This window comes from Hippopotamus amphibius, chromosome 13 (assembly GCF_030028045.1).
Source record: "Hippopotamus amphibius kiboko isolate mHipAmp2 chromosome 13, mHipAmp2.hap2, whole genome shotgun sequence".
Classification (NCBI taxonomy): domain Eukaryota; kingdom Metazoa; phylum Chordata; class Mammalia; order Artiodactyla; family Hippopotamidae; genus Hippopotamus; species Hippopotamus amphibius.
In genome coordinates, this window is record NC_080198.1 from 47,060,697 (window position 1) to 47,085,200 (window position 24,504).

Here is a 24,504-nt window from a genome sequence, read left to right on the forward strand (position 1 = left end):
TCATCATTTCTTTCAATATTTTCTTCTGCCCCTTTTACTCATTTAGCTAAGAGTTGATATATTTAACAAAGTAGATGTTAGTCACACAAAATTGAGCACAGATTGAATTTGTGCCTAAATTTGATATGAATCAATTTATTCCTTTCTAAAAAAGACTGAATTTAATGTGTTTTAGTGTGTATTTTGGGTTAATTTTACTATTAACTATACAAAGTCTGCATATATAAAGGTTTAGGGAAAAGAACATACTTCTACCAGTATTCTGAAGTGAAGACTTTGACTTTTAAAAATAAATATATGGATATATTAAATAAGACGACACATTGCATATTTAAAGAATAATAATTCTGTGGCAGTTCTAAATTCTATTGAGTTAGTAACTAAAAACTATAATTGATATTTAACCAATGTATGCCCAGCTTCATTGATTAGAACAGGATTTCCCAGAAGGCTTTGGAAGTAAATTCAGATCCTAAATTCAGATCCTAGCTCTGTCACTAGCTGGGTGACCTTTGGCAAGTTACTTAACTCTTTTTGCTTTGGTTTCCTCATCTGTAAAATACAAATAATAATAATAGAACCAACTCATAAAATAATTTTGAAGATTAAATCAAGTTAAGGTAGAAAATACACTTAGAAAAGTATTTAGGGACTTCTCTGGTGGTCCAGTGGCTAAGACTCCACATCCCCAATGCAGGGAGCCCGGGTTCGATCCCTAGTCAGGGAACCAGATCCCATATGCTGCAACTAAAGATCCCACATGCCACCACTAAGATCCAGCACAACCAAAGAAATAATAAACATTAAAAAAAAAGTATTTAGCACACAAGTTGCAGTGAATTCCAGCTGTCATTATTATCTACACCAGGGGTCAACATTTTCTTAAAAGGCCAGACAGTAAATAGGGTCTGTGGGGCAGATATCTGTCACCACTACTTTGTCTCTGTAGTGCTAAAACAGCCACAGACAGTCTGTAAATGAATGTGTGTGGCTGTGTTTTAAAAAAGAAACAAAACCAAAAAAACAGGCATCAGGCTGCATTCAGCCTGCAGGCCAAAGACTGTCAATCACTGATGATCTACACAGCTGTAAAAAAAACTTTTTTTTCCCTCTCACATAATATACTCTGGACATGAGTGACATCAGCCAAGCATGGTAACTCCATAGAGCCAGTGACTCAGGCACCTCACATTTTATTGCTCTACGATCTCTAAGTTCTTGCTGCACAGTCCAAGATGCCTTACTATCACATCCACATTTCAATGGAAGGAAGGAAAGGGCACATAGAGATTATGTCACTTTCTGTTAGCAGTGGTTCTCAGGATATTTGGCAACGTCTAGAGATATTTTTAGTTGTCATAATGGGCACTGGCGGTGGTGTGTGTCTGTGTGTGCACTACTGGCATGTAATAGGTAGAAGCCAAAGATGCTTCTAGATCCATTCTATAACACACAGGATAGCCCCTGCAACAAAGAAATGCCCAGCCCAAAAGTCAGTGGTGCTGGGACTGATTAAACCTGCTAAGGGAACACTTGTTTTCATCACAGTGGCTAGAAACTAAATCACATGGTTATATCCGGCCTGCATGGAGACTATGAAATGTCGCCTTTCTTCAGGATGTTCATGTGCCCAGTAAAAAATGTCTTTTTCTTTTAATTCTAAAAAAGGGGGAGACATATTAGGGACCAATTAGCAGCAGTCTGTGGCATATTTCTTTCTAGAAGATTATTTGATGAACACGGAATCAGAACTGAGGTAGTAACTGAATTATGTCCATTGCTAGTATCAAGGTATGCATCCTCAGGGTTATCACCATTCAGAGGACAGGAATCCTGTTTTTCAGTACACTTTTTCCTCTTGACAGTGTGGGAAATAAATTCCTAAACATTTACTCTTTAGTCATGCCCCCTTTTCAGTCTTTTGCTAACACATTATTTTAACTAGGTACAAAACAACTGATTAGGTACAATTTTAGATGAACAATCCTATTGTCTTAAAAACATACTCTTAGTATTTCCAAGATTTCTAGTTTACATATTATTCCTTAGAATCAACTGCTCTCCTTCATCCCCATCAAAAGAAAGTTTGTTTCCTTTGCAAGACTTAAGCAGGTGGAAAAACTTAAACAACTAGAAAGAATTATTCATTTTTTCCTAGAATGAGATGCTTCTATAGATGGCTGATTTCACTTATTATACGTTGATTTTCTTTAAAACGCTTCTATTCTCAGGGTAACCTAATCAAAAGTTTGTGTGTAGGGGGAGAGAATACCTTGCTTTTTTCCTCCATATTCTGATTACCCCTTAAAACCTCAGCTTTACAAACTGGTAACTGTCTGATCTTTGATCAGTTACTTTTCTAGGCCTTTGCTTGTCTGTTTGCTGAGGAATTAGGGTTAAGTAGGTGATTATTTATTTATTTATTTATTTATTTTTTGATTTTTTAAATTGAGGTGTAAAATTGTAAGTATAAATAAATAAGATACATGATAAGATAAATTTGTAAGATATAAATAAAACCGTAAGATAGTTAAACTATACAATGTGATGGTTTGATACCCATATACACAGGGAAAGGATTCCCTCCAGAGTTAATTAACACATTTATCACCTCACACATTTACTTTTTTAAAAAATAAATTTATTTCTTTATTTGGCTGCATTGGGTCTTCGTTATTGCGAGCAGGCTATATGTAATTGTGGCGAGTGGGGGCTACCCTTCATTGTTGTGCGCAGGTTTCTCATTGCAGTGGCTTCTCTTGTTGCAGAGCATGGGCTCTAGGCTCGTGGGCTTCAGTAGTTGTGGCTCGCAGGCTCTAGAGCGTGCGCTCAGTAGTTGTGGCACACGGGCTTAGTTGCTCCTCGGCATGTGGGATCTTCCTGCACCAGGGATCAAACTCGTGTCCCCTACATTGGCAGGTGAATTCCTAACCACTATGACACCAGGGAAGTCCCAACTTTTCTTTATTTTTTTGAGAACATTTAAATTCTACTCTCTTTGCAAACTTCAATAACATGATACAGTGTTATCCACTATAGTCACCATGATAAGATCCTCAGACTTTATTCATTTCCCCAACCTCTCCCTATTTCCCTCACCCACTCAGCCCCTGGCAACCACTTTTCTACTCTCTATTTCAATGAATTTAACTGTGCACACATGTCTGTGTGTGGGGGGGTGGAGGGGGTTTGTTTTGTTTTTTTGTATTTTTAAAAGATCCCACATATAAGTGATACCATGCAGTATTTGTCTTTCTCTGTCGGGCTTAATAATTCACTTAGCATGACATGCCCTCCAGGTTCATCCATGTTGTCACAAATGACAGGACTTCCTCCTTTTTTATGGATGAATAAAGTCCACTGTATATATATATCACAATTTCTTTATCCATTTATCCATGACACACACTTAGGTTTTTTCCATATCTTGGCTATTGTGAATAATGCTGAACACGGGAGTACAGATACCTCTTGAGATAATGACTTCATTTCCTTTGGACATACACCCAACAATGGGATTTCTGGATCATACTGTAATTCTTTTTTTTTTCTGGGCATGCCACACAGCTCGTGGGATCCTAGTTGCCAGAGCAGGGATCGAACCCACATCCCTGGCATTGGAAGCATGGAGTCTTAACCCCTGGACCACCAAGGAAGTCCCTGTAATTCTATTTTTAATTTCTTGAGGAACCTGCATACTGTTTCCATAGTGGCTGTACCAGTTTACATTCCCAACATCAGTACACAAGGGTTCCCCTTCTCCATATCCTTACCAGCATCTGATATCTTGTCTTTTTGTTTTGTTTTGTTTTGTTTTTGGCTGCACTTGCAGCTTGTGAGATTTTAGTTCCCCAACCAGGGATTGAACCCTGGCCCTCAGCTGTGAAAGCGCAAAGTCCTAGCCACTGGACCACCAGGGAATTCCCTGATATCTTGTCTTTTTGATAACAGACATCTTAATAAGTGTGAGATATTATCTCACTGCAGTTTTGATTTGCATTTCCCCAACGGCTGGTAATGTTGAGCACCTTTACCATGTATCTGTTGGCTGTTTACATGTGTTCTTTGGGAAAATGTCTCTTCAGGTCCTTTTCCCATTTTTTAATTGGGTTGTTCTTGGTTTTTTGCCTCTGGGTTGTATGAGTTCCTCCTATTTGGGGGATGTTATTTCCTTATCAGATATGTGGTTTGCGAAAATTTACTCCCATTTAGTTGCCTTTTTTTTTTTTGATGGTTACCTTTGCTGTGCAGAAGCTTTTTAGTTTGATGTGATCCAGTTTTTTAATTTCTTGCTTTTGTTGCCTTTGCTATTGGTGTCAAATCCAAAAAATCATTGCCAAAACCAATGTCAAGGATATTACCCCTGATGCTTTTTTCTAGGAGTTTTATGGTTTCACGTCCTAAGTTCACGTCTTTAATCCATTTTGAGTTGACTTCTGTATGGTGTAGGATAGAGGTCCAGTATCATTTTTTGTGTGTATGGACATCCAGCCTTTCAAAACCACTTACTGAAGAGAGTATCCTCTCCTCACTGCATATTCTTGGCTTCTTTAATTAATTGACCATATATACCTGGGCTTCTTTTTTGGGTTCTCTATTCTGTTCCAATGATGTTATGTATCTGTTTTTATGTCAATGCTGTACTGTTTTCATTACTATAGCTTTATTACTATAGCTTTCAAGTATAGCTTGAAATCAAGAACTGTGATGCCCCCAGCTCTATCCTTCTTTCTCAAGATGGTACTGGCTATTCAGGGTTTTTTGTGGTTCCACAAAAATTTTAGGATTTTTTTTCCATTTATGTGAAAAATGCCATTGGAATTTTGATAGGAACTGCACTGGGTAGCATGGACATTTTAACAACATTAATTTTTCCAATCCATGAACATGGATATCTTTCCATTTATACGTGTCTTCTTCAATTTCTTTTATCAAGTCTTGAAGTTTTTAATGTACAGATTTTTCACCTCCTTGGTTAAATTTATTGCTAAGTATTTTATTCTTTTTGATGCTATTATAAGCAGTACTGTTTTTAAATTTCCCTTTCTCATAGTATATTCTTTGTGTACAGAAACATAACCAATTTTTGTATATTTATTTTGTATCCTGAAACTTTACTGAAATCATTTATTAGTTCTAACAGTTGGGTTTTGTTTTTTTTTAAATACAGTCTTTAGACTTTTCTTATTTCTTTTTTTTTTTTTTGGCTACATTGGGTCTTTGTTGCTGAATGCAGACTTTCTCTAGTTGTGGCAAGCGGGGGCTGCTCTTTGTTAAAGTATACGGGTTTCTTATTGTGGTGGCTTCTCTTGTTGTAGAGCATGGGCTCTAGGTGTGTGGGCTTCAGTAGTTATGGCTCACGGGCTCTAGAGCTCAGCAGTTGTGGTGCACAGGCTTAGTTGCTCCGCGGCATGTGGGATCTTCCTGAAACAGGGATCAAACCCATATCCCCTGCACTGTCAGGCAGATTCTTAACCACTGTGCCACCAGGAAGTCCCTAGAGTTTTCTATATATAATATCATATTATCTGCATATAGAGACAGTTTTACTTCTTTCTTTCTGATCTGGATGTCTTCTATTTCTTTTTCATGCCTAATTGTTCTGGCTAGGACTTTCAGTAATATTTGAATAAAAATGGCAGGAGTGGACATCCTCATCATTGAGTATGATGTTTGCTGCAGGCTTATCATAAATGGCCTTTATTATGTTAAGGTACATTCCCTCTTTACCCAGTTTGTCAAGAGTTTTCACCATGAATCACCTCAACAGATGCAGAAAAAGCTTTTGACAAAATTCAACACCCATTTATGAGAAAAACTCTCCAGAAGGTGAGCACAGAGGGAGCCTATCTCAACATAATAAAGGCCATATATGACAAATCCACAGCAAACATCATTCTCAATGGTGAAAAACTGCAAGCATTCCCTCTAAGATCAGGAACAAGACAAGGATGTCCACTCTCGCCACTACTCTTCAATATAGGTTTGGAAGTCCTTGTCACAGCAAGCAGAGAAGAAAAAGAAATCAAAGGAATCCAAATTGGAAAAGAAGAAGTAAAACTGTCACTGTTTGCAGATGACATGACTATACACAGAAAATCCTAAAGATGCCACCAGAAAACTACTTGAGCTAATCAATGAATTCGGTAAAGTTGCAGGATACAAAATTAACGCACAGAAATCTCTTGCATTTCTACACTAACAATGAAAGTTCAGAAAGAGAAATTAAGGAAACAATCCCATTCACCACTGCAACAAAAAGAATCAAATACCTAGGAATAAACCTAACCAAGGAGGAAAAAGACCTGTACTCAGAAAACTATAAGACACTCATGAAAGAAATCAAAGACAACACAAACAGATGGAGGGACATACCATGTTCTTGGATTGGAAGAATCAACATTGTGGAAATGACTATATTACTGAAAGCAATTTACAGATTCAATGCAATCCCCATCAAATTACCAATGGCATTTTTCACAGAACTAGAACAAGAAATTTTATGATTTGTATGGAAACGCAAAAGACCCTGAATAGCCAAAGCAATCTTGAGAAGGAAAGACAGAGTTGGAATCAAGCTTCCTGACTTCAGGCTATACTACAAGGCTACAGTAATCAAGACAGTATGGTATTGGCACAAAAACAGAAATATAGATCAACGGAACAGGATAGAAAGCCCAGAGATAAACTACGGTCAACTAATCTATGACAAAGGAGGCAAGGATATACAATGGAGAAAAGGCAGCCTCTTCAGTAAGTGGTGCTGGGAAAACTGGACAGCTACATGGAAAAGAAGGAAATTAGAACACTTCCTAACACCATACACAAAAATAAACTCCAAATGGATTAAAGACCTAAATGTAAGGCCAGTCACTATAAAACTGCTAGAGGAAAACATAGGAAGAACACTCTTCGACGTAAATAACAGCAAGATCTTTTTTGATCCACCCTCTAGAGTAATGGAAATAAAAACAAAAATAAATAAGTGGGACCTAATGAAACTTCAAAGCTTCTGCACAGCAAAGGAAACTATAAGCAAGACGAAAAGACAACCCTCAGAATGGGAGAAAATATTTGCAAATGAATCAACAGACAAAGGATTCATCTCCAAAATATATAAACAGTTCATCCAGCTCAACGTCAAAAAAACAAGCAACCCAAATCAAAAAATGGGCAGAAGACCTAAATAGGCATTTCTCCAAAGAAGACATACGGATGGCCAAGAGGCACATGAAAAGCTGCTCAACATCACTAATTATTAGAGAAATGCAAATCAAAACTACAATGAGGTATCACCTCATACTGGTTAGAATGGGCATCATCAGAAAATCTACAAACAGTAAATGCTGGAGAGGGTGTGGAGAAAAGGGAATGCTCTTGCACTGCTGGTGGGAATGTAAATTGATACAGCCACAATGGAGAACAGTATGGAGGTTCCCTGCAAAACTAAAAACAGAGTTACCATATGACCCAGCAATCCCACTGCTGGGCACATACTCAGAGAACACCATAATTCAAAAAGACACATGCACTCCAATGTTCATTGCAGCATTATTTAAAATAGCCAGGACGTGGAAGCAACCTAAATGTCCATCGACAGATAAATGGATAAAGAAGATGTGGCACATATATACAATAGAGTATTACTCAGCCATAAAAAGGAATGAAACCGAGCTATTTGTAGAGACATGGATGGACCTAGAGTCTGTCATACAGAGCGAAGTAAATCAGAAAGAGAAAAACAAGTATCATATGCTAACTCATATATATGGAATCTAGACAAATGGTACTGACAAACCTAGCGGCAGGGCAGGAAGAGAGATGCAGACGTAGAGAACAGACTTGAGGATACCGGGGGGAGGGGAAGCTGCGACATAGTGAGAGAGTAGCATTGACATATACACACTACCAAATGTAAAACAGATGGCTAGTGGGAAGCTACTACAGAGCACAGGGAGATCAGGTTGATGCTTTGTGGAAACCTAAAGGGGTGGCATAGGGAGGTTGGGAGGGAGGGGATATGAGGATATATGTATACATGTAGCTGATTCACTTTGTTGTACAGCAAAAACTAACACAATACTGTAATGCAATTATACTCCAATAAAAATTTTAAAAATAAATATAAATAAATAAATAGGGAAAAGAAAAGACAACTGACGTCAACACAGATGAATCAGATGTTGGAATTATTTGACAAGAATTTTAAAGCAGCCATCATAAAAATGTTTATAACATGCAATTTGGAATTCTCAAAACAAATGAAAAACAGAAAATCTCTGTGGAAAAAAAAAGCTATAAACAAAGGACCAAATAAAAACTATATAACTGAAAACCTACACTAACTGAAATAAAAAGCTCAAGGAATGGTTTCCAGAGTAGAATGGAGAGGACAGAGGATAGAATCAGCAAACTTGAAAACAAACCAAGGAAATTTACTCAATCTGGACAGAGGAAAAATAGTCTGAAAACTGAGCCTCAGAGATCATGGTACAATAACAAAAAAGCTAACATTTCCATCATTAGAGTCCCAGAAAAAGAGAAGGGAAAACAGCTTGCAAAGGTATTCAAAGAAATAATGGCTGAAAACTTCCCAGAATTGGTGAAGACAAAACTTACAGATTCAAGAAGTTTGGGAACCCCAGACAGGATAGTCCTGAAGAAATCCACACTAAGACATATCATAATTAAACTTCTGAAAACCAAAGACAAAGAAATAATCTTTTTTTTTTTTTTTTGGCCTCACCATGTGGCATGTGGGATCTTAGTTCCCCAACCAGGGATCGAACCCGTGCCCATGCATTGAGAGTGCAGAGTCTTAACCACTGGACCACCAGGGAAGTCCCACAAAGAAACAGTCTTGAAAGTAGCCAGAGAAAAGCAACATATTGCCTAAAGAACACCAATTCACATGACAGATTTCTCATCTGAAACCATGAAGGCCAGAATTAAGTACCATAGCATCTTTCAGGTGTTGAAAGAAAAGAACTGTCAACTACAAATTCTTAAATCCAGGGAAACTATCCTTCAGAAATGATGGGGAAATAAATATATCTTCAAATGAAGGAAAACCAAATCCAGGGACTAAACAAATTCGTACCAACAGAATCCACCACCATTTCTTGTTATCTGTACACTGGGACTGAATAGATATAAATCACCAGAAATACTTGAACCATGGAACATTACAGAGCTTTTCAAATGTCATTTTGTTAAAAAAATTTTTTTTTAATTTAAGAAAGTTATTTTACAAAAGCTTTTTAATAATTTGAGAAAATACTCAAGATATAACATAAAAGAAAAAAGCAACAGACAAAATTATACATTCAGTTTTGTTTTAAATATTTTTAAGCATATAAAAGAAACTGGAAAGGAATATCCAAAATTGTTATCAGTGATTGCAGTTATTGACTCCTGGTAGGAAACTAGGGATTTCTCCTGTTTTGGGAGTTTCCAATTTGACTAAAGTACTTGTTACTTTTTAAATGCTTACTAGCTGTGTAACCACAAGCCACTGGAACTAGTAATATAAAGAACCCTGCTAACACTCAGAGATTATGATTAACTGTGCAAAAGAACGGGGAACAGCCTCAATGAACTGATACAGCACAACTATCACTGCACTTATCCAGAAGAGAAGAGTGCTGTCTTTTACATACCTGTGAATCTGTCCATTTTTATGCAGGTATTCCAACCCCTCCAGCACTTCTCTGAGTATTGTAGCAATGGTAGCTTCATCTAGGACTCCACTTTTATGTTCCCCCTTTGCCACAATGTGCTTAATAATATCCAGAACAGAACCTGAAAAGAGAAGACACAGTTTTCCATAATTTTTTAACTCATTCAATATAATTCAGAGCCATTTTTAAAGCAACACACATGTAAACCTTTTCATAAACTTAGCTGTGTAGGAAAGAAAGGAAAAAATAGCAAATGTAAGGAAATACAGAAGTTTAAACATAATAATTTATTCTTAATTCCACTCTAAAACAGAAAGCAGCCTGCTAATATCCAAATAGTAGTGTTACATCAGCATCTTCTTTAGACTTCTAATGAGAATTTGAAAAAGGTAATAGAGGATTTTTAATCACCTCTGAAGAATCCCTAGGTAAACCATGCCCATCAATAACACTTTAGTATAAGATACAACAAACCAATTTAGGCTCCTAATATCAGATTAGAGTATGCAACGTTGTATAAATAAATATAAAAAACACAACTGAAATACAGGTCAAATTATAGAAGAAAACCTGGGACTTCCTTGGGGGCGCAGAGGTTATGAATCCACCTGCCAATGCAGGGGACACAGGTTTGAGCCCTGGTCTGGGAAGATCCCACACATCACGGAGCAACTAAGCCTGTGCACCACAACTACTAAGCCCGTGCACCACAACTACTAAGCCCATGTGTTGCAACTACAGAAGCCTATGCACCAGAGCCCACGCTTCCGCAACAAGAGAAGCCATGACAATGAGAAGCCCGTGCAGCGCCATGAAGAACAGAGCCCACTCACCGCAACTAGAAAAAGCCTGCGTGCAGCAATGAAGAGCCAACGCAGCCAAAAATAAAATTAATTAACTAAAAAAAAAAGAAAACTTGGAAAGTAAATATCACATGTGTATGCAAACTAACAAGGGTTAAAAGTATGTTTCAGGACATGCAAGCAACCTAAATGTCTATCAACAAACGAATGGATAAAGAAGATGTACATATATACAATGGAATATTACACAGCTGTAAAAAGGAATGAAATTGGGACATTTGTAGAGACATGGATAGACCTAGAGACTGTCATACAGAGTGAAGTGAGTCAGAAAAAGAAAAACAAATATCGTATATTAACACATATATGCAGAACATAGAAAAATGGTACAAATCAACTGGTTTGCAAGGCAGAAACTGAGACATAGATGAAGAAAACAAACATATGGACACCAAGTGGGGAAAGCGGGGAGGGGGTTGGGGTGGGATGAATTGGGAGATTGAGACTGCCATACATACATTACTAACGAGAAAAAATCAAATTGTACGCTTTAAATATTTGCAGTTTATTGTATATCAAGTATATCTCAATAAAAGTTCTTAAAGAAAAAAAAGAAAAAAATTATGTTTCAGGTTAATAAGTAATAGAAATAAGGCAAAGAAAACTATGAAAACAATAAAAATGGCAGTTCTCTTCAAATAGCAGCTCAGATGGATTATCAGTCCCATTCTTTCCAGGATAGGAAATAACGCTCCTACTAAAAATCAGAGAGAGGGAGGGAAAAGACACGTACATAGTAATTAAAATCACAGAATGCTGTCTACCATAACTGATGATTATTTTTAAGAAAGTTTGCTAGAGATCGATAAGATTTCTGGCGGTACAATGGCCCATAAAGATCACAGAACCAAAACAAAACAATCTCCAATATTAAAAACGGTGCCAAGAAGTCTGGAACATAACATAAACTGCACTGAAAAGACTGGATGCTCATTTCTTTGCAAATGCTTCTGCTGAAAATATGCCCTGGTGGATGCTTTTCATTGCACACACTTAAAAAGAAAAAATGTACTTTCAAACAGATGGAAAGAAGTGGTCTGGACGGAATCCTCGAAAACATGAGAGAATTGAACACATTTATTTTAATTCCCATTTGAAATCCAGTAACTTGATAAACTTAATAACAAGGGTATAAACCCAGAATAAAAAAGAAAACAAGAAAGAAGATAACAGAAGAGATATAGCACTAATTTTCTAGAAGAGAGAAAGAAAAAATAACTGACTATGCAGAGCAGAAAAATCTGAAATTTTAGTACCTGCAGAGGTATATCAATCAGGAACAAGTAGAAAGTCCCTAGAGCTCCAGAAAGTCTCAGAATACAAACACCAAAGACCACATAAGGGCAAGTGAGCAGAGACTGAAGGAAAGGGCTGAACACAAGAAACTGGTTGAAAGTTCATATGAGGCAGAATAAGATTCCCAGATCCCTCCTCTCCATCCTGGAAGCCAGGCAACTACCACTCCCCACCTCCAGCAGGAGACATGCAGTTTATTCTCTGTAGACAAAAAATCAGGAAGGCTTCAGATTCTAGGTAACTTTCTAACACTTTCCCCTCTTTATGGCTGGGATTCACAAGACTGTGATTCACAAAGAGGGGGGCCTAAGGAAGTTTTGTTTTGTTTAGTTTAACCAATCAACATCAATTCCCAAAGCAAAGTGACTATACATACCACCAGGCCATGTATTTTATTCTTCTGAGAAATTCAGGCCACATAAGAACTGCTCAGTAAGAAGACGTGTATAAATGCCAACTGAGTTAAATGTTTGCAATATAAAGAATATCTAAAATTAGGAAGGCAAAGGGAGAAACAGCCACTAGGAATTAAAAACACAATTTATTCATTCAACAATTAAGGCATGTTATATGTGATCTGGAACTAAGTACCACAGATTATGTCACGATACAAATCATTGCTGACTGTCAGGGAACTTCTAATCTGGAAGATCAAAGAAATGGAGCAACAAAGATCTTAGGGCACACCAAAGTTATTAGATCTGTGTTTTTATAAATTTTATTTATTTATTTATTTATTTATTTATTGGCTGTGTTGGGTCTTTGTTGCTGCATGTGGGCTTTCTCTAGTAGCGGCAAGAGGGGGCCTACTCTTTGTTGCAGTGCACAGGCTCCTCATTGCCGTGGCTTCTCTTGTTGCGAAGCACAGCCTCTAGGCGCGTGGGCTTCAGTAGCTGCGACACATGGGCTCAACAGTTGTGGCTCACGGGCTCTAAAGTGCAGGCTCAATAGTTGTGGCACACGGGCTTAGTTTGCTCCGCAGCATGTGGGATCTTCCTGGAGCAGGGACCGAATCCGTGTCCACTACATTGGCAGGTGGACTCTTAACCACTGCACCACCTAGGAAGCCCTAGATCTGTGTTTTTAAAGAGCTTGAAGCAGGAACTCCTTTTCAAAATCTTAGAAGATTTTAATTGATTTCACATCATCCAATGACCAACAGGGAAATTAAAGCAATGCACATCTCCAGACAATGGCCAGAACGGATATACCAAACAAGGCTGTGTAAGAAGCCCCCTCTTCCCTGGGATAATTTGTCTTTTCAGTTTTAGTCTTCCTCCCAACAATATGATTTTTATATGTGGAGGGATGATCACGCCACCAAGACTTTCCTCCTTAACTGACAAATATTGGTGCCGGAAGGTCCCCCGTTTTTTTCCATATGATTTCCTCAGCATCTTGCAGCACCTCACATGATGATGGTGCCTACAATCCTCCCTCCTCAAATATCAAAAGTACAGAGCATTCTTTATATCAACTAGAGAAAGATGAAGGCAAAATATGCAAAGCAAAAGAAAACTGAAGATTATCACTGCATGATTCAAATTAATATCTAAAGAAAAGAAGGAATAATGAGGGAAGGCTATATATGTATCAGCATATATAATATTATGTCTGGGCACAATCTGGAAGAAATATTCTACAGGGACAATCTGTTCTTGAACTTTAATACATAAAGAAATTACTTGGCAAACTAGTTAAAAATGCAGATTCTCACACCTTATAGACTGTCATTCAAGAGATCTGAGGTAGGGCCCAAGAAATTGCATTTTAACAACCTAGGCTACTTGATGAACACTGTCCACTGAAACCCAAGAATTTCTTAGAGTAAAAGCAAGTATATTAAATAATGGAAAACAAGAGGGTTTTGGTACAAATTCTGTAACAAAGCAAAAAATTAAAATGTAGATCTAGTCCCCCAAACCATCTTATGTCTGCCTTCATAGTCTATGGCACAGAACATTTAAAAAGCAATGCAAAACTTTATAGAAAAATGATACAAATCAACTGGTTTGCAAGGCGGAAATAGAGACACAAATGTAGAGAACAAACATATGGACACCAAGTGGGGAAAGCGGGGAGGGTTGCGGGGGAATGAACTGGGAGACTGGGATACCAAATTGTATGCTTTAAATATATGCAGTTTATTGTATGTTAAAATAAATAAATAAATAAATAAATAAAATAAAATAAAATGGATAACCCCCCAAAAAAAAGCAATGCAAAACTAACTGTCCAAGAAAAGCATTACTAAATATTAAAAAAAATACTGAAAAAGTGGTGAAGCAGCTGCTAGTTTAAGACATTTGTTAATTCTGATAATTATAGCTCAATCAAATTAATTACTGTCAACACGTTCATTTCCATACTTTATTTTTATGAAAAAAAACTGAGTCCAAAATTAACTCACTCATGTTAATTTGTTTATTTATTTATTTATATTTATTTTTTCATCCATTTTAGTTACCAGTATTTTTACCAAGAAGTTTTAACCAATCTTTAGCCACTGGGTGTTGTTTGTATCTTCCTAAGCCATATACATTTTCGAAGGGGCCAAAATTTGCTTGGTCTGAGTATTCCATTTCAGATTAACAGACATACCCTCCACTGTTGCTTGACTATCCAAAGCTGGTCACTCTTAATATCAGGTATTTTTTACCGGGGTCCTGCTCAGGGTCAAGGAAGTCCTCCCATACTTTTTATCTCTTAGAATGGTTCCCTCCTCTCACTCTCTCTGCTCCATCAGTTCCCAAGACACACCACACTCCTCCATTCTTCCTCCAGTCACTCTCAGTACAGTATTCCCTCTATCTGGATCCCTTCTCCTATTCTTCCCCTGATACCACCTCCACCTCCCATCACACCTGGCTAATTATAACCTACTCTTCAGGTCTCCTGAAGAACATCACCTCCTGAAGGCAGTCTCTGTCTATCCTGCCACATCCGTTCTCCCTCAATAAAGTTAGGTTCTCTCAGTACTTATTCCCATGATACCGGATACTTCTTCATGGCACTCTACACACTTATAATTACTTAATTATAACTTTTCCTTATTAGCTATAAGGCCCATAAGAGCAAGGAACTGACAGTTTGATTCAACAGTGTGCTGGTAATCAATAAGTATTTGATGAAAGGCTTTTTGAGTTATCTTGACAGTTTCTTCCTATTTAAAAAAAAATTTTTTTTAAGTTGTGGTTAGTTCTATCTTTTATTTTCTAAGTATTGCTTAATGTATCTCTTCAGTTTGAATGTGTATTCACTTTGTAACTACAAAATAACTACAAAAGATTACATTTTCCTAAAAAAGATGCAAAATTTTTAATATTTTAAAAGCAAACATTTAGATGTAAGATTATGTTGCCTCATAAAATTATAAGTAATTATAAAAAGAATTAATGCCTGGAACATATTTGAAAATTATCATTCAGGAAATTTGCTGAGTGCTAATCTGGAAAAATTGGGCACTGTCCCAGGAAACTTAAGACCAGGAGGAACAGAGAGGTACATTTAAAAGACATCCCACCCAGCTACATACTCTGCCCTTTCTATGATCAGGACATATACTCACTGAGAGAGGAATGGGGATTCTTTAAAAAAAAATGGTTTTTTTTCAAAAGGCATTCTGCTTAGGAGTAGCAGAAAGGATGGGCTGGCATACAGCTATGGATGAGAGAATCAAGCAGACAACTTATTCCTATTCATCAGAGGACTTTTTAGCGAAATATTCAAAACTTTGTATTATACATTTTTATAAATTACATACAAAGAGAATTATGCTATAGGTGATCAGTAACGAAAGATACAGTATTACCTAATATTCTCATATCTGTCCATACTGAAAGAACCATGCTTGACCACCATCTTGAAAGGTGGTTGGTGTTAGCAAGGCTTCCAACCATCATATGAACAGGGCCTTTAACAAAGCAATCCAGTTTCTCCAGTGTGTCACTAATGGGATTGAAACAAAAAGGTGATTCTGGCTACACTGAAAAGCATCAAATAACAAGGGATTATTATTATTAATGACTAAAATTTCTTGTGCACCTATTACATGTCAGCACGGTGGGATGCTTTACACATTCATTTCATTTACTCCTCCCCAATACCCTGAAATGCAGAAAGGCATCCCCATTTAACAGACAAGTAAATAGGCTCAAAGAGTTGAAAAAGCTTGGCTGGTGACACAACCACTAAGTACAAAACCTGGAATTTAGTTCTAAAGCCTACAGACTTTCCTTTAAAGCCTCTCTGGGGAAGTAAGGTGTTCAGTGAGTAATGGCGTTGAAATGGCAAACAAACATGGGCTCTCTTTTCTGTAACCCTACAATCCAAAATGGAAAATCATGCTCCCACATGAAATGTATATACAAACAAGCTGCATGGTGATGGGAAAGTCGGGCAGCTGCATCACTCATCTGTCCTCTCCATCTTGCCACATCATTCAAATCCATGCTGTAGCAAAATGTCTAATTTACTACATGGCATGGGCCTTTCAGTAACCATAACAAAATCTGTATATCCCAAGGGTCCACTGTTCGCAATCAGCAATACTTACATTTTATTCTAAGGACTAAAGCAGAACTAACTGTATATATAATAGTGCAGGATAAAGTACATAATTAATTATGATAATATGGACTAAGACTTTCTATGTAAGAGTAAAGAGATTCAAGTATAAGTTTAAAGTTTTAAAATTCTGTAATGTTAAACTTCAATTGTCAAATGATTTATTTTTAATGTGCTACAATATATGTCCAAGCTCTTTCAACTAGAAGCAACGACAAAGTAGTAGCAATGAGCATCGCAAGCATCCAAGTTATGCTTTCTAAATATCAATCCCCATAAAAAGGATCAGGGCCTCTCAGAACACTGGCTGATCCTGAGAAAGGCAATATAAATGTGAACTATTTACACTGAACCAAAAATCAAGGAAGTTATCAAAGATTGATGGATTCATGTCTAAAGGACACAACAGTAAGCTTAAAGGGACTCCCACTGGCAAAATTTTGGATAACCTGAGCATCAAAAGAATAGAGTATAACTGTTGAAAGACGCTGAATACATAAAAACCTTTGAGTCTATACAGGGATACTCCAAAACATGAAAGTATTACTCAATGGGAAAAAAGAAAAAAAAATCACCAGTGGTGATTATTAAACTCTTTACTCTGAAAATTGCTCCTTAAAAAAACCCATTTATCCTGTCTTTTCAGTAGGAACTACAGTATAGGTTAATCAAAAAGCCCCAGTTAATAAGGGAAAGTTCCTTTACAGAGAAGAATAAATGTTAAAAAAAAAGGATGCAACAGGAAGAATTACCATTCTGCAATCCCTGACAAAATAACTGATACAAACAAGGATTGTTAACGAATGCTAAAAATCATTAGACAAAAGACTGGGGAACTGGATACTCACAGTGCCAAAGTATCATGCCACAGACCGATTACTTGCTAGCTGCAAAGGGAAATAAAGCTAACTCTTCCATGGAGAGGCCTGGCTGTCATAATCTTAAGCAATCAAAATTAACACCACCATTAAAGATACAACCAGACAGCAAATACTACTTCCTGATGTGATGCAATATGAAGTACACAACATCACCTACAAAATATTCTGTCCAAACAACCCTTTAGGTCTAATTTTTAATTGGTAGGAAACAGAGGAATATAAACCAGGTTAAACACCACCAGGGAGAAATAACCAGATAAATCCAGAATGTGGGACATCCTACAAGACAGACCCTTCAGACCAGACTGTTCGACAAGTTTGTGTCATGGAAGAAAGGAAGTAGAAGGGAACCATCCTAGATTAAGAACAACTGAAGAGGCATGACAACCAAATGCAACATGTGAAACTTCTCACAGTTTGCACACGAGTATCATTAGACACTTTACTCTCAGTATCTCCTCAAATGCAAATGTCCATGAAAATCAAGAAAAACATTTGTATTAATTTGCCAAACTATGGAAGCTGACAATTCATTGTGCTCTACTCACCTCCACTTAGCAGCTTCATGACTAGCCACAGCTCATCTTTTACCACAAAAGATGTGTAGTAAGACACAATATTTGGATGATGGCACTGACTCATGGCTTGAATTTCTTTCTACAAAGAAGAAAAAACATGGTAATTCATCATATGCAAGCCTAAAACAACACTGTAAGTTACTGAATCCAAATGTGGGATTCCAAAGACTATGTCACAATCTTTCTGGGATTTTCATGGCCTTGACCTCTGCAGGAATGGTTAAACCAAAAAACCGCTTGGTTTTCCTTAGTCCATTCTGACTCTTACTTATTTCATTCATTAAACTAGTAATCTTTTTTTTAAATTTATTTTCTTTCTTTCTTTCTTTTTTTTTTTTTTGGCTGCTTCAGGTCTTAGTTGCAGCACACGGGATCTTTTGTTGCAGCACTCGGGCTCTTCGTTGCGGCACACAGGCTTCTCTCTAGTTGCAGCCTGCGGGTTTTCTCTCTCTAGTTGTGGTACGCAGGCTCCAGAGCATGCAGGCTCTATAGTCTGTGGCACTCGGGCTCTCTCGTTGAGGCACGTGAGCTCAATAATTGCAGCGTGTGGGCTTAGTTGCTACGTGGCATGTGGGATCTTAGTTCCCTGACCAGGAATCGAACCCACATCCCCTGCACTGGAAGCTGGATTCTTTACCACTGGACCACCAAGGAAGTCCTTAAACTAGTAATCTTTGAAACCAGAAACATGCACTATTTTTCACACCCTGGCACAACACTACAGAGGCCTCCACTGGGACACATTTTGATTTCAAGGTGAAGAAACATCTTGGGAAATCAGGTTTTACAGTCACAGAGGATAATTATCAATACTAATAAACAGAGGGTGGTTTTTTTGCCTGTCTTTTTTTCTCCAAAATATTGTTTTATCTTATTTTTGTGAAATGATGAACAGTTCTCACTTTAAACAGGCCATAAACTAAATCCAAAGTAGAAACCTGAGCCCAAAGTCGAAGCTTACACTATCTCAGTTAAAGAATTTACATTAGCTTTGGTGTGATAAAATGCCTTATAAAAGCCCTGTGTGATCAGGGCCCTATTTACCGCTCCATCATCCCTACTGCCTTCACTGATCCAACCCCCAAGATACCCCAGTCCTATCATCCAGCCATAGTAACTTCAAGTGAGCCATGCTTCTTCTAACCAAGGACATTCAACCCTACTGTTTCCTCTGTCCCAAATACACTTCCTTCATTTTCACCTAGCTAAAACCACCAATTCTTCCTTCTGATCTCAGCCTAAATACCACTTCCTCCCAGCTTCCCAGGTTGAGTTAGTTAGGTGTCCCTCCTCTTGGCTTCCAAGCTCCTTACATAGTATCTCCTTACACCATAGCACATATGTACTAGATAGTACTTTGGGTGCTTATCTGTCTGTCTTTCCCTGTGAGACTGAGAACTTCAAGAAGGCAAGTACCTAAAAGTGGATTCCTACACATGGTGGGAATTATCACACTATACTGTAATTGCCTATCTATTTTTCTGCATCCCTCACACAACTGTAAGCTCAATGAGAGCTCAGACTCTGTATACTGGCACTTATCATCGTGCCTGGCACACAACATACCCTCAATAAATATTTGCCGAATGAATGAAATCCTACAGTACTTTATACAGCTTTTTACTTACTGATGTACTTGCCCTATGCCCTTGGTATTTGTTCAGTAAGATCAATTGTTGCCCATAATCCCTGATTCATAAGAAGTGTTCAATAAACACTAGTTTTTCTTTTCTCGTTTTTTTCTACTTGAACGTGAATTCTTTTATGGCAAGGACTTTGTTGAGTGCATTTTTGCTACCCACTACGTTACTAGCACAGTCTTCTGTACTAAAAGCTAAGTAAATATGAAGGATAAGGAAGAAGAACTAAAGTAAACACCTGCCTGTTGACACAGTTATACAGGATTTGAAGAGATAAGATATGTACACACCACAGGGAACATATAGAACAGCATATATGTGCCATAGGAGCAGTAAACATAGCAAATGTTACAAGAATCCAGAGGCAAGAACAGTTAAGGTAGGCAAGAAGTCTTCACAAAGGAGGTGGGAACTATATTTAGTTCTGTAGGATGTGGGATGTTACAGCAGTACAGGTGCAAAGCACTTAAATTTACACACACAAAAAAAGGGATGAAATATGCAAGATGGATTTTAGGACACGGGAGTAAACCGGTCTAAGGTAAGCGGTTCATGCTTTCAACAGAAACTTACCAAGTGCCTACTCTGTGCTAGGCACAGCACTAGGTACTTGACCACTATGGTGAACCCTCATGAAACTTACAGTCTGGTAAAGAAGTCAGACAAATACTAATTTATAACACAGATGAATAAAGTCTGATAGGAGAAGTACTAAATACTATATGATTTCATCAGAGAGGTGAATTATCAAAAATTAGAAGTGACAATCAGGGAAGGCTTCCTATAAGTTTTGCTACACTGACACTGAAACAGGAGAGATCAGCATGTTTTCAGGGGGTTGGTGGTTTAACTACCTGGGCCCATATCATAAAGGACCTTGTAACTGTGTTCAAGAATTTAGGCTCATCCTAACAGCACTGGAAAGGCATCAAAGGTTTCATTACATTTATTTTTTCATAAAAATCACTTTGGCTATAATGTAGAAAATAAATGAGAGAAGGCAAGACTAAAGGGAAAGACTCTGCTCAAGGTTGTTGCCATGACCTGGATGAGATGATAATGGCCTGAAAAATGATGAACAGCTAATTTCCCAGGTTTTTTTAAATTTATTTATTCATTTATTTATTTATTGGCTGCATTGGGTCTTCGTTGCTGCATGTGGGCTTTCTCTAGCTGTGGTGAGTGGGGGCTACTCTTCATTGTGGTATGCAGGCTTATCAATGCAGTGGCTTCTCTTGTTGTGGAGCACGGGCTTTAGGCATGCAGGCTTCAGTAGTTGTGGCACACGGGCTCAGTAGTTGTGGCTCGCCAGCTCTAGAGTGCAGGCTCAGTAGTTGTGGCACACAGGCTTAGTTGCTCCATGGTGTGTGGGATCTTCCAGGACCAGGACTCAAACCCGTGTCCCCTGCATTGGCAGGCGGATTCTTAACCACTGTGTCACCAGGGAAGTCCTAATTTCTCAGTTTTGATAAGTGTACTATGGTTATGTTACTCTTAGGAGATGCTGGGTGAACAGCATACGGGAACTTTCTGTACCGCTTTTGTAGCTCTTCTGTAAGTTTAAGACTATCGCAAAATAGAAAGTTTAATAAGTGGCAATATAAATGAAAAGAAAGGGAAGAATCAAGAGATGATACTAAAGAGGTATAAACAATAAGACTTGGTGACTAATTGGATGGGAGAGGTGAAAGAGAGAGAAATCACATAGGAGAGTGACAACGTGAAGAGATGGAGTCAAGTCGTCCAAGGTCTTACATGTTAAAGGTTTTGAGTTTTATCCTGAAAAAAAAGGGTATTACAAAGGGTTTTCTAAAAGGAGACTATGGTGGGGGGAGGGAGGGGAGTAAATTGAGAATTTGTGATTAACAGATATACACTATATACATAAAACAGATAAACAACAAAGACCTACTGTATAGCACAAGGAACTATATTCAATATCTTGTAATAATCTATAATGGAAAAGAATCTGAAAAAGTCTATTTATACATACATACATACATATATGTATGTATAATTGAATCACTTTACTGTACACCTGAAACACTGTAAATCAACTACGCTTCAGCTAAAAACATAATAAAAACAAACAAAAAACAACCACCACCACAACAACAAAAAGGCTATCAGGAGAGCCATAAAATTTAAAGATTAAAAGGGCCTTAAACATTCCTTTTCTTCTCTTCTATTTCTCTCAACTCGCCCTGGAATTATCCTTTTCCCTTTCCTTTCAAGAAGAAAAAATATATATATTAAGTGCTCTGCAAGAGTGGTATATTCATTCTGACTCAAATTTCCTAGCAGCTTCCTCAATAACTCACAAGTGATTCCACCCCTACTCATGAAAATGCTTTCTTGAAAGTCCTCTATTGTTTGCTAATACCAGATCTTTAGTCTGGAATTTTCAGTTCTCCACCTGAAGCCTTCTAAAGCCATGTTTTAGCGATGACTGTTCACTCCTTCTTAAAACTCACTCATCTTCATTTCTTCTATTTACTCCCTGGTTTTCTAGTTACTCCAACATAGGTGGTTTTCCTCCACTTCACACTATTCAGTCAATCCCCAAGTAATGTTAGTTTATTCATTCACTCTTTCAGAGTGAACAAAGTCCCTGCCCTCATGGAGTGTTCATTCCAGTACTAACAATTTATCCATCTATGAAATGTCTAGGAAATCTGTGTCTTCCTTTCCATTATTGCTGTCACTGCCTGAATTTAGTCTCAATATCTCTTCGGGTAGCCCAGTGTTCCTCAACCTATGGGATGCAACTCATATGGGTCATGAAATAAATCTAGTGGATCACATTAAAAACAGACAAACGAAAATAGGATAGAAAATCAGAGTGCATTCCACATAATATAATTAAGAATTGCTTTATGAAAATGTTTCAGTTATATTAATATGTAATATATATCATATATATTCATAATGTTAATATGTAATATGCTATTCTTTGCAGATTTTCTTTTTTTTAATTTATTTGGCTGCGGGGGTCTTCGTTGCAGCATGTGGGATCTAGTTCCCTGACCAGGGATCAAACCAGGGCCCCTGCATTGGGAGCGCAGAGTCTTAACCACTGCTGATTTTAAACCCCTGTCCAGCAGGGTCTTCATCTCTGCCTCTTCAAAGTTTTTGCAGCCCAGGTGGTCCAAGACACAAACATCTCCATAAAGGCCTCCACCTTCATAACTGGGAGCTCTCTTCTTCCTCTTACTTCAACACAGTACTTATACTTCTCCTAGGCATCAGTCACACTCTACCTTGTACAGCAGGCAAGAGCCTTAACTCTTCAACTAGATTGTGAGCCCCCTGGTAGAAGAAAAGACATTTTAAGCCTCTTAATGGTCCTCTCAGATGTCTATTCAATGAATCTAGTCCTAGCATCTACCAGAGGAAAGAAAAATCTCAATATACTGCATTATGTTCCTTTCTTGGAGAAAAGTCTGTGAGTAAAATCTCTGGAGAAAATAAATGTAGAAAGATTTGACAGCTGATTGTGTGATCACACTTAGCAAAGGTTGTCAGACAAGAAAAAATTTTGACAAGAGAAAGGAGCAATATACTGCCTCCTCACTAATAACTGTCACACACAATACATACCTGTAATCGGTTTGTATCAGTACTCTCTGGAGAACCCAGAGCATCTTTTCTGCATTATAATAAAGACAGTTTTGAAAATAAATTTTAAAATCATGACATCAAAATTTTAGTATGTTGAGCTAATAGTTTTTTTAAGATAAATTGAAGAGCTTTATGTCTTTTAGATACAGAGCCCTTGGCACTCAGATCTCAAGTACTGATACCACCGCAAACACCACAAATAAATCAAGCATTCTTTATATTTCTGATATTTCTTCAGGGTTAGTGGAATCTTACCTGCATACCCACCAAGAAAGCCAATTATTTTAAATTTGCTCTAAATCACTTTCCCCCAGCTTTACTTATTTGCTGAATATATAAATACTGCATCTGCAATGTAAAGATTATTGGAATATGTGGCCAATTTTATGGAGATCTAACCAATTTTTTTCCTCTTACTAAGCTATATCAAATTTACATTCCTCTAAAAGTAAGGCCCTAGTGTAAAAACACAAATACTACTTTCAACAAAGTCAAATGATATTTAAGAAGAGATGTTCTTTCCACTTTTGAACTAAGACTATAATCATTTTGTTAGTATTACATGAAGTAGAAAATAATAGACTTGAGTCAGAAAAACCTGATTTTTAATCCAGACTCTGTTATTTATCATGACTTACTTCCCTCATGTATAAAGTAGAGCCACTACCTATCTCAGAGATGTTTATGAGGTTAAAGTACGTTAGTGCCTTGTACTGAAAAGATGTTTGCTATTATCGTCATATGAACTTAGTCAAGATATTTAAACTTTGAGCCTCAGTTCCTTTAGTCATAAAGTAATAAATAATAAGACTTTCATTCATCTTTACATTATCCTTATGGACTATGTAAAATAACTGGCAAATGATAGGGATTCATATTGGGCTTCTCAAAGTCCAGTGTTAATATATGGATTAAAAATATTGTTTTTCTTTAACAATAAGAATTAGTTTACTAATTTAGACTAATTTTATGGTCACTGCAGCTCAAATGCCCAAATGGTGCTCTAAGGTATTTCTGGCATCTGTAAATCCAAGTTCGTCATGTAGCATTTCAATCAGCATCTCCTTCCAAGTGTGTGTTCTCTCACCAAAGATGGCTCAAGATCACTCCAGCAAGCCAACTTTTCAGCTTCCGCTTATGCATTACCAACTCCTGAAGAAATAAATGTGTCTCATCTGCTGAAAGTTCAATATATAATTCTATTACCTCTTTTTCTTTATTCCAATTATTCCCTAAATGCTCACTACTGACTACACCAGAAATTAAATGCAATCTAGGACTGATAGATCATCCCAGTCCTAGTTCCTGTCCTTTCTACTACTAGCTGTACATGATCTTAGAGAAATTACTTAACAATATAACAATACTAGTTCATATTT

The 24,504-nt window shown here is 37.4% G+C and overlaps 1 protein-coding gene across 2 annotated transcripts in view; it reads right to left on the reverse strand.

The window, feature by feature from the left end:
* OXSR1 (oxidative stress responsive kinase 1) overlaps positions 1 to 24,504 on the reverse strand; it is a 91,922-nt gene that overhangs the window by 50,591 nt on the left and 16,827 nt on the right. The window contains exons 3-4 of one of the 2 annotated variants that reach the window (XM_057705509.1): positions 17,835 to 17,943; positions 9,660 to 9,801 (exon numbers count right to left, since the gene is read on the reverse strand). In XM_057705509.1, the coding sequence (XP_057561492.1) occupies positions 9,660 to 9,801; positions 17,835 to 17,943 (251 nt within the window). Of the gene's footprint in view, positions 1 to 9,659; positions 9,802 to 15,650; positions 15,766 to 17,834; positions 17,944 to 24,504 lie in introns of those variants that run through there. The other variant, XM_057705510.1, reaches the window with a different exon arrangement.